General features: G+C 37.6%; 1 protein-coding gene across 1 annotated transcript; it reads left to right on the top strand.

Moving 5' to 3' along the window:
- The first annotated feature begins 521 nt into the window (after window positions 1–521).
- Window positions 522–9,307, top strand: LOC140151295 (phosducin-like protein 3). Its single transcript, XM_072173577.1, has 6 exons — window positions 522–654; window positions 3,196–3,325; window positions 4,211–4,292; window positions 5,341–5,484; window positions 6,333–6,541; window positions 8,771–9,307. Exons 1-6 carry the CDS (start codon window positions 649–651, stop codon window positions 8,908–8,910), a joined length of 711 nt encoding a protein of 236 aa, XP_072029678.1. The 5' UTR covers window positions 522–648; the 3' UTR covers window positions 8,911–9,307.
- Window positions 9,308–10,681: the final 1,374 nt, after the last annotated feature.

The following is a 10,681-nucleotide window of genomic DNA, read 5'->3' as shown; positions in this document are numbered from 1 at the left end:
CCACCATATCTCAAAATGCTCAATGCTGACAGAGTTCAGTCCAGTAAACTTATTTTTGAAGTTGGTGGTCTTGAGCCCGGTCTTGAGAAGCAATATCCATCAAAAACAAAAATGGACACCAAAACAATCCCACTGGCAGCCGGACTATTCAAAATTGGTTCAAAATTATTCTCTGTTTGGAATCTTTCCGTGAACCTCAATTTTAATAATTATGCCCCCCGCAGGGTCTCCTCAAAACTTTTAACGAATCGAAGTGAGTCATTCCTGCAGCAAAATAACTACTGCCATATATGGAAATGTGTCGGCACACGCATACCCGGAAGTAAATAATCGATTGCGTTTTTATTTTCGGAATAAATTATATAAAATTTGGTATGTAGTTTTTCAATTAAGGTTAATATTTTCTAATTATAATAATTTAAGTTTAGGAATAAATGGTAATCACGCAAGTAGTCGAATACAAATCAATTGTTATTTTATTTATACATTTAAAAAAATTGCTTTGAGAAATTCAGTGTTTCTACACTTTTTAATAATTATCATTTGGGCTGCTTCGCTTGGCTTGTGGGGAGAAAGAATACATGATATTTTTGTATCAAAAATTGCGTTGTTTTAAGTTTCCAGAGTATAAATTAACAACAGATCACAATGCAGGTATGTATAAATTTATTTGATTTTAGATATATAACACCGTTGTCTTCATGTGACTGGTAACAGACTCAGAGCCTAGAGAACTTTCGAGAAATTGGTGCTCAGGTTACGAATTCAACAGCCATGCATGTCATTGCCGTATACGCGAATATAACATAAACTAGCTTTCCATAGTCTTTACATGCAAAATATGGGTCACGTTTTAGGCCATAAGTCGAGTTACCTCTAGTTTTGAAATATATATTTGTTATCATCTTAATCAGAACAAAATTCTGCATAACATCTGAAAATGACACAACATATTCTGACTTACATGTACTATGATGTAGGTCTACTTTTTCAACTGAGTTTTTTGAGAAGATTAGCGCTATATAAAAAGGCCTGATTTTCCTGTGTTTACGTCCGACTGCTAACCGCGTTTTGACCTTGTGTGTTCATGCACTCATCATCGTAAACATCACTCAAATTATATTCACAATCACAAGTTCTAGTAAAACACGATTTTCAACACTAAAATTGTTAATATTATTGCACCGATTTTGCACAATTTGTATGCAAAGTTGGGACTATAGGCGTGATAAACTTTTGCCGGAAACCGCTTCACAGGCGAATAAAAGTGGTATTAAACCTTGACACATCCCTACACCTCACTAACGGCCATAGCTGGGTGCCTTCCATCCATTTCACGATCACACAACGCCAGTATCAAAGGCCCGGGGGGGGGGTCACTCCCATTGTGGCCTGTACACCATCCGCGATAATCAACTTTTGAAAAGCACCCTAAACAAGGATTTAACCCTTGGCTAAAACAATACCCTAAACAGGGATTTTATTCCTTGCTTCAAATTTCATACCCTAAATTTCATTTCTGCGTATTAGCAATTGCAATTTTGCTACCCTTTTTTCAATATTTCATGTTTTTGACACCCTAAACGCATTACGCGCGTATTGTGCTTACCCACGAAAAACTACCCTTTTACGCGTTTTCATTATCGCGGATGGTGTACAGGCCACAATGGGAGTGACCCCGGGATCAAAGGCCTGCAGCGTTTACGCTCCCGTGGCGTGGCGCAAATGCTATGCGCTCCGATGGCGATGCGCTCGAGCTCGCTCGCAATCCAAACAAAACTTGCGCCTCCGTCACTACGATTTCCACTGGCCTTCTCCGTACAAAGGTCTGAGGCTCGTGAGCCTATCTGGTACTGGTCCACTTCAAGGGACAGGGTACACAGTATCGAATTTTATTTATAACAAAATATCACTTATACATGTACCATTCCTCACGTGAAGATAAGACTTTAAAAACAAAACATATTTGTAGCCCCGGCAAAAAACACAATTTTTAAAGGCAAAAAACGAGATCAATAACAATAAAAAGCAAGATTTTCCATAAATTTTTATTTTTTTATTTATTTTTATATTTATAACATTCGGCCAAAGCCAGGCTAAACCTAATAGTGCTCAGAGGCAACTAAATTCAAGGGATGCCATCCAGATATGACGGGACAGGGATATGGGAAGAGGTCCGATTTTAGATGCAGGAGGAAAAGCGGAGCACCCGGAGAAAAACCTGGGAGGACGAGCATGGATCAGCAACCAAATTAACTCCAGTGGCATCATGAGAATTGAACCCCAGGGTTCAAAATTTGCTTCAAAAAACAAGATTTTCCTCAAGAAAAATCACCGCCCCCCAAAAAAAAAATTGGGGGGACATAGAGGGCAGCATTTTATTTTTTTATATTTTTTTTATGTACACAAACATGGCCGCTGATCGAAATCGAAAAGACAGAAAAATGTAAACAGGAATTCAGTTATTTCTCCTCAAGGTATATAATAAATCCTTTCTCAGTTAATAAATTTGACAATAAACTACTACAATTTAGTATTCAATTACCTTGAAATGACATTTTAGAGACCAATTAAGCACTGAAAGTACACACTGGTGAGTGCATTTAAAGCTTACTTGATGACATGAGTTGTCAACACATGAACACAGCAAGGAACTTACGATTTTCGGATCTTTGTAGGGCATTGAACACCTTGTTTTATTGCTTGTAAACTTTTTGAAAAGTGAGATAATTACTAGCGAGAAAACCGAGATTGCGTTTTTTGCTGGGGCTTACATATTTGGTGCATGTGTGAAAATTTTGGGTACATTTGAAGACTGTAAAATGACCAAATTTGTGACCGTAGCGATAGAAAACACAATATGAAAAAAATTTGATCACTCACCTTAAATCAATGTACGATCTTGTAATATGAAACTGGTGAATTTTTTTCAAATGGAATCTGCCAAATTTGTTGTCTTTGTAGGTCAACAGAGCAAAGGTTGACATATTATCATAATTTAAAAATTATGATAATATGTCCTCCCATAGAACTGCATGTTAAATGGCCAAAATAACCAGTGCGATTTCTTTCACTTTACGTCAGGGTATTAAGGGTACTTAGAATATTTTTTTGCACATATTTGTTTGGTGGTCATATTTGCAGGCATATTTGACTGAATTCATGAATTGGATATGTTTTTGATGGATTTTATAGGATCCAAATGAAGACACCGAGTGGAATGACATCTTGAGAGCCAAAGGCATCATCCCTCCAAAGGAGGCAGAAATTACCGAAGATGATGTAGTCAATATGATGGAGCAAACCATCCAAGAAAAGAGTCATGGTAAATATTGCAGATGGCTTTAATTTTTAATAGCTGTCAAAACTACATGGTTGTCAGCCCGTCCGTTCAAAATAGATGGTTAGGAGCTAAAGTTGTTTTTTTTAAACTTCCGTGGTCGTGCCTGTGCGTATATCGTGTACACGAGCGTAAATGCAAAAGCAATAAACAATCACGCTGATTGGCTGATCAACGCACTTGACAACAAGCCGGCTGACCCATTGGTCTTCAGCGCGGCGTGTAGTAGGCGACCTTGTCACTTCTACGCGATCGCAATTCACCAGCGCGTACCCGGACCACGGAAGTTTAAAAACAACAACTTTACAAATTGAAAAACAACATACATGTACCAATACTACAGTGGTGTACTTTGTCAAACCCCATTGGTTTTAGAATAACACAATTTTGCTTTGACACCACATAATACATTTAGAATTGTTTGTGAAGATTTCATGTTTATATGTTAATAATCCAATGGCGACATCAAAAATGGCAATATCTTTAGATAGCAGAGTACAGATAGAATGCAGAAATTACATGTATGTACTGTCTAAAAAGCAGAAGATATATGGCCTTTTTTGCATTGTGAAAGTCCTGAATTTAAAAAAAATGGCATAAGTTTTAGAACAGTGTTGAAATTTGCATATAGGGCCTATTGGTCATTCCAGAGAAAAGTCAAAAGTTCATGGAAAGTTATGAAATCCGTTTCATACAGAAAGTATTTTTGGGTGAAGAATAATCACAAGATCATGAAAGATTGATCCATTTATAGACAAGTGATCACATTCTATAGATACAATATTAAGGAAATTTGCTATAACATGGCAAAATTGAACCTTGGCTTTTGATCACATTAAAAAAAATTGTGTTTTTATTTTAATTTAAAAGGCAAAGCAATGGAAAACATGAACCTTGATGAGCTAGATGAATTAGAAGATGACGAAGATGAAGAAATTTTGGCACAATACAGGTATGGGCTTGCAAATATTCACCGTAGAAGTAGTGATGTAACAGGATTAGTTACCAGGTGAAAACAATTTTTAATGTATTGCCCTGCATTATAAGTAGGTTGCACTTATCACCTGTCATTTATGTGCTCAATCAGGGGATTGAATACAATACTGTATTTTTCGAATACACTAATCGCACAGGTGCGAGTGGAACATACATGGACTCAGTATGATAAATTTCCATAGAATTACATGTACAATCCAGGTCATTATATGCCTATTCTTTGATAAACAATGGTGCAATGCAGAGTTATATAATAGCGTATGTCTAGTGTAAGGCAATACATTCAAAAAAGTATGTATCACTATGGTAATTAATCCTGTTACAATACTAGAACTTTTACAGCGAATTTGTGTTTAAAATTAAAAATATTGATTGAGGGGGTATTGCAAGAAATCCATATTTGCAATAGCTGCCAGGTGCATAGGGCAGCTGTTGCACATAAGGCCTTCTTTCACTATTACCTTGATATCAAGTAGTTTAGTGCAAAGAATATAGTGTGGTTTACTATTGTGTCGCCTATAAATACCAAATTTTAGTGTGAAAATCATTGTTTACCAGGAAAATACCAGAAAGCAGGCCAGATAGTAACATCTAAATAGTAGGTTTATTTCAATTTGAAGGCATGGATAGTCCTGCAAATATGGGCTTACTTTCCCCTAGGCCATCAGATATGCTATGAATTAGTAGGATTACAACTGGCATCTACTGGTCAGATTATATCAGTCATGGTCAAAGTGTGGCTTTAAATGTAAACATTATGATTTGTTAAGTTATGGAGATGGGACAAACCTATAATTACCTATTTATAATTAGTTTACAACCTAATAAAGGTGACAGGTGTCCACCAAAATGTTCTCAAATCAAGTTCAAACATTTCAAAATAAAAAATATGATGCAAAACCATTCCCCCCCCTACATCATTTTCAATAACTACATGTATACTGTATTCTGGTTGAATTTAACATTCATTTCATTTGCAATATTTTATTTTTCTATCTTTATAGACAGCAAAGAATAGCGGAAATCAAGAGGTTGCAAGCCAAAGAAAAATATGGCTTTGTTAAAGAAATCTCAGCCCAGGATTATGTGCAAGAAGTCAACCAAGCTGGTGATGGCGTTTGGGTTATATTACATTTATATAAACAAGGGTAAGGAAAGTATTGTTTTACTTCATGGTAACTTGTTGAGGGGTTGTCACATGTCATTTTTTTAGATGTGTACACTATAGAATGCAGAAATTGTCAATGTCTGAAGGATTGTAGGTACAGCGTTCTTCGCACTAACCTCTGATGTATAAATTAGGATTTCACACACAAAACACAACATTTGTGCCCATCCACCACAAACTGGTCGTAAAGTCGGCATTTTCCATTTTGAGATACAATCAAAAACAGTATATGGATTTCTATGTAAAGTATATCAGGAATTTGACCTTTGATGAACCATAACTTCACTTCCAGATGTCCGATGAAGCTGGTTGAGGTGTCATTTTGAAGCTGAAAGTGCATTCATTCAAAATTTGAAAATGATCCAGAGCCGACTTTACTACCACTTCGTGGTGGATGGTCACATTTTTATATTGTTAATGGTCACATTTTTATATTGTTAGTGATAGTGTTTTTTTTAAATACATATATTGTCAAATGTTATTGTAAAACTACAGCTTTTATGGAACTTGACATGTAAACACATCTTGCAGCAATAATGACAGCACATTGTCCAGTCATTATTGCTCATTATTATTGTCCAGTCATGATTGCTTGTCCAGTGGACGCAAAAATGACACAAACCCTAAATTTTTGGGTGCTGGTCAAGTGTCGCCAGCACCCCAGCTATGTGATCAACATATGAGTATGCATTCCTGCACAACAAACAGGACTGGTTGTGTTCTAATTAGCCGACAGCAGCATGATGGCAGCTTACATGTCTTTACCGACTGCTCATCCAGCTGCCAACTCCCATTTATATTACTCCCTGATTGTATGTTTCCTTTCAGAATCCCATTATGTGCACTATTGAATCAGTACTTTGCAACTCTAGCAGCCAAATTCCCTGCAACCAAGTTCATTAAGAGTATCTCAACAGTGTGTATACCAAACTATCCTGATAAGAATCTACCAACCATATTTGTGTACTATGAGGGTGACATGAAAAAACAGATGGTGGGACCAACAGAGTTTGGTGGAATGAATATCACAATGGAAGGTATGTGATCTGTGGCGTACCGTGGCCGCTCCTAACCTGGGGGGCTGAAGAAAATTCAATTTTTGCCGCCCCTTCCTCAACAGCCCGAAAAGGTTGACCCAATTTTTTTTCGGTGGTTTGAAAAAGTGAAGAGCAAAAAAAAAAAAAAGGATTATAGGCGCTCGCACCCTAAAAGCAACACCATTTTTTCACAATTTTTTATACAAATTTTGTCCGCCCTTTTTCCTTACTAATTCTTTTTGCCGCCCTTCTTCTTCCGCTGCCCCTTCATTTTGGCCGCCCCCTGCCCCTCGCGCCCCCAAAGCCTCCCCCCCCCCAAAAAAATATGTGCATGGTGATAGATTGGATAAGTAATGAATTGAACTATTGAAGATGATAATGATTTTGTGGAAGTGCAAAATACTAAGTACCTTGAAAAGTGCTTTGAACTTTATATTTAAAACAATTTTGCGGTGCTTCTATGGATTCCATTAAATTCTGTCATATGTGATGCGATTAAGCAAAATGAGTCGGCTGTCAGAAATATTGGTTTTATAGGAGATATAGCCAAAAATAGTATTCAACTAGTTACTTCCTTGGTATTTAATTATTCTGAGCAACACTAAATGGCCATATCTCTAGAACCGTTAAGTCTAATTATGATGGGGTTTTGGTAAAACAAAGCTCTGCAAATGGCTCATGCAATGAAATTGAAAAACTCAGTTAGAGTCGGACTCAGTTAGCTTGATCGCATCACATGTGCATTATGAACATTCTGTTTAAAACATGAACAATCTTAGATTTCACCATCAATTTCTTTCCCTTCCATTACTAAGGAAATATTGAGATCACAGATTAACAGGGCTGTCAACTTTTTGGAATTGCTTGGCGTGAGACAGAGCCGTACCGGGATTTATCGACTACAATGTTCATTTTGACCCATGATTATTTGAGGCATGGCGCTCGAGAATGTGAAAATCAGGGGGGTAGGGACTACAAATTATTTGGACGATGCATGAGATTTCAATCTTCCCAGCATTTTGCGTGAGATTTACTACCTAGGAGTGAGATTATACTACCTTGGCGTGAGAAAGTGACCCAATACTTGAGACTCACGGCCAATCAGGGGCTATTTTAACGTGTCTCACTGTCATGTTCGTGCAATGAGATAAAAGTGTTGATGAAATAGAGTGTGTTTCAAAAAAATGACCATTTTTACCTGAATATGACCGTAAGAAAGGCTCTACCATTGTCTACTATTAAAGCATATCTACACTGATTGTTAATTGTCACTGCACGAATATTTTATCTCGTGACGAACATGACAGTGAGACACGTTAAAATAGCCCCTGCGGCCAATGCGTGAGAGTTGATTAATAAGAGAGACATAATAGCTCATAAATTTGTAAAATCATGAATTATCTGGAAGAGGGTGAGTGATTTCATGAAATTTACCAGACAATTTTGATATACATTCTCTCCTTTTATCACTGCAATTCTAAAGTACTGTTATAGCATCTTTTGCCTGATTGACAAAAAAACCAAGAGTAATTTGTGACTTATGAGTGATTGAATTATCAGCCCTCACGAACATGCAACAAACACAACTAAATAGAAACCACTGGCCGTGCAAAATTGTGACTGGTCTCTGTAAGGCCACAAAAAGAAAATTGTTTGATTGGCGTAACATAAAAAAATTTAGGGTAGTTAGGTCGAGATTTTTTAAAAACTTTTAAAGCTGTAAATTGCATTTAATAAAACCTTTGAACTTTTTTTCTTTTTTTTTGCAAAAAAATTAAAATAACTCTAGGGTCGGACCCAATTTTAGGGTCGGTCGGGTTACGCCAATCAAAATTATTTTTTTTGTGACCTAATCTTTAGTTCAGATAATGCTAATATTGGTATTTGCTGAGTGGCTTGCAGTTCTACCTTCTACTATAGTAAAATTAAGTATTTCTTAGCCAAACTGGAACACTATAAACGCTAGTGGCTCCGCGTTAAACACACACGAACATAGCGCGGTATAGAAGAAAGCATACACGTGTCTTACATTGCGTATGCACTTAGTACACTACATGGACGCAACGCGCATGTTCCAGTTTGGCCAAGAAATACTTAATTTTACTGTAGATAGCAAGAAAAGTGACAGACTTTTTGCAAATAACCTTTTATTGCATAAATGCTTCGTAGCAAGGTGACAAATACTGTGAATTTATCCCAGCATCCTTTCAACTATTTTCTCTATTGCAGAATTAGAATGGATCTTGTCAGAGGTCGGTGCAGTGAAAACCACATTAGAGAAGAAACCAGAAAGAAAACAAAGGAACACTTTCACCGTATTATCAGGCAACAGTGCCAATCAGGACTCCTCGGATGATGATGATTATTAGGGAGAAATTGCGATGTTCCATACGCCTTGTGTGTTACATGTGTTGATATGGATGTTCATACATGCTTACATACCGCTTGTCTTAGTTCCAAATACAAGCCAGCTGGGACCGAGACCCAATGCTTGTGCGGAAGACATCTGGCCACAGGACGGCGACAAACAAGATATTTAGTGGTCTAGGGCCTTTATGCCCAGGTATTATGTCTATTTCCATTCAGCATGCTTTGATTTTGACAATAAACCAGGGCTAAAACATGCAGACTTGTACTACCCGTACTCGTACTTGTACCCATACTCGAGTCCCAATTTCCGTACCCGTTCTCGTACCCGTGGCTTGGGACCCGGACCCGTACTCATGCCCTATTTTGACTTCGGACCCGTACCCATGACCTGGGACCCGTACCCATGGCTTGGGACCCGTACCGGTACTCATGGTCCGGGACCCGTACCCGTACTCATGGTCCGGGACCCGTACTCATGGTCCGGGACCCGTACTCATGGTCCAGGACCCGTACCCGTACTCATGGCGGGTCCCAATACTACAAGTCTGCTAATATGTCACATAAAAGTAATTGTACTTACGTGCTTATCAAATATTATGGGTGCCAAAAACCAAATATTTTGGTAGATTAAAGATCACTATTTGCTAATTCACAACTTTTATTTTTGTGAATGACATGGGGAAAACTGGTTGTGTTGCATAAACAGTTTGATGCAGTACAAAACTGTTAATTTCAATGTCTTATATGCTTTACATGTGGAAATTTGTATCCAAGATGCAAAACACAATCTCTTTTTATACAGCCAATCTCACATGCATTTCAATGGACAATCTGCACGTATGATCCATACGTATGAATGATGTCAAATTTTCACACCTCACTGTTGCTCTATTATAGGCACCGGAGTTTCGCGCGATCGCGCAAAAAATCATGATTTTGGGGGTCCATCGCGATTTTGGTGGTCCATCATGAATTTTGAGAATTTTGCCAAACACACTACTTTTCAATGTAAATTCACCAATATTCCATTTGATGCAGGCCCAGCGCCTGTTTACTTGAGTCCAGACCAGCACAATATCCTCCCCGGAAGCCCTTCCGTGATATGCAAATGTTCGATTTTTTCCATGACGTGTTACCATGTGTGGTAGTTAATTCTTTACATCGATCGTATGTATGAGTGACGTCATTAATCATATGCATAATTGATTGAACGAAGAAGGGTAGGATATAAGTCACAGAGCGCACGCGAGATATACGAATCAGTTCATGACAAAAACAACATTTGGACGACAAAAAAGTACAGTTATGCATTAAAATGTTTATTGTACAGTACAGTAGTAACTTTTCACATAAAATTTGCATTGTTCACATAATGTATCAACTTCATGGAGAGAAAAACATCGGACTAGCACGTGAAATAGGTGCAGAATTCGCATACTTGATTTACTTGAATTGCGTGTGACTTCATCAATGGATACAAAAGTGGTGGAAAACGATTTTCACGCTTTTTGACTTGAATTTTCGCTTTATAAAAAACCGGCCGCGCATTTTGCCGTTTTAAATCGCGCGAAACTCCGGCGCCTACTCTATTATAATAATTTCTTCCAAACAAAGTGGATCATATTAATATTTAGACTTTCTGTCATATGTTCAATTACCTTTGATATGTTGCAAAACAGACAAATTTTGAGTAATTTGTACGTGGTACACATGTTCATTTTGTATGTGCAGAAATAACGAAAAACCGACTTCGCTCCATCACAGACTGAT

The sequence above is a fragment of the Amphiura filiformis genome, chromosome 4 (assembly GCF_039555335.1).
Source record: "Amphiura filiformis chromosome 4, Afil_fr2py, whole genome shotgun sequence".
In the NCBI taxonomy this organism is placed as follows: domain Eukaryota; kingdom Metazoa; phylum Echinodermata; class Ophiuroidea; order Amphilepidida; family Amphiuridae; genus Amphiura; species Amphiura filiformis.
This window is presented reverse-complemented; position numbering and strand designations above follow the sequence as displayed.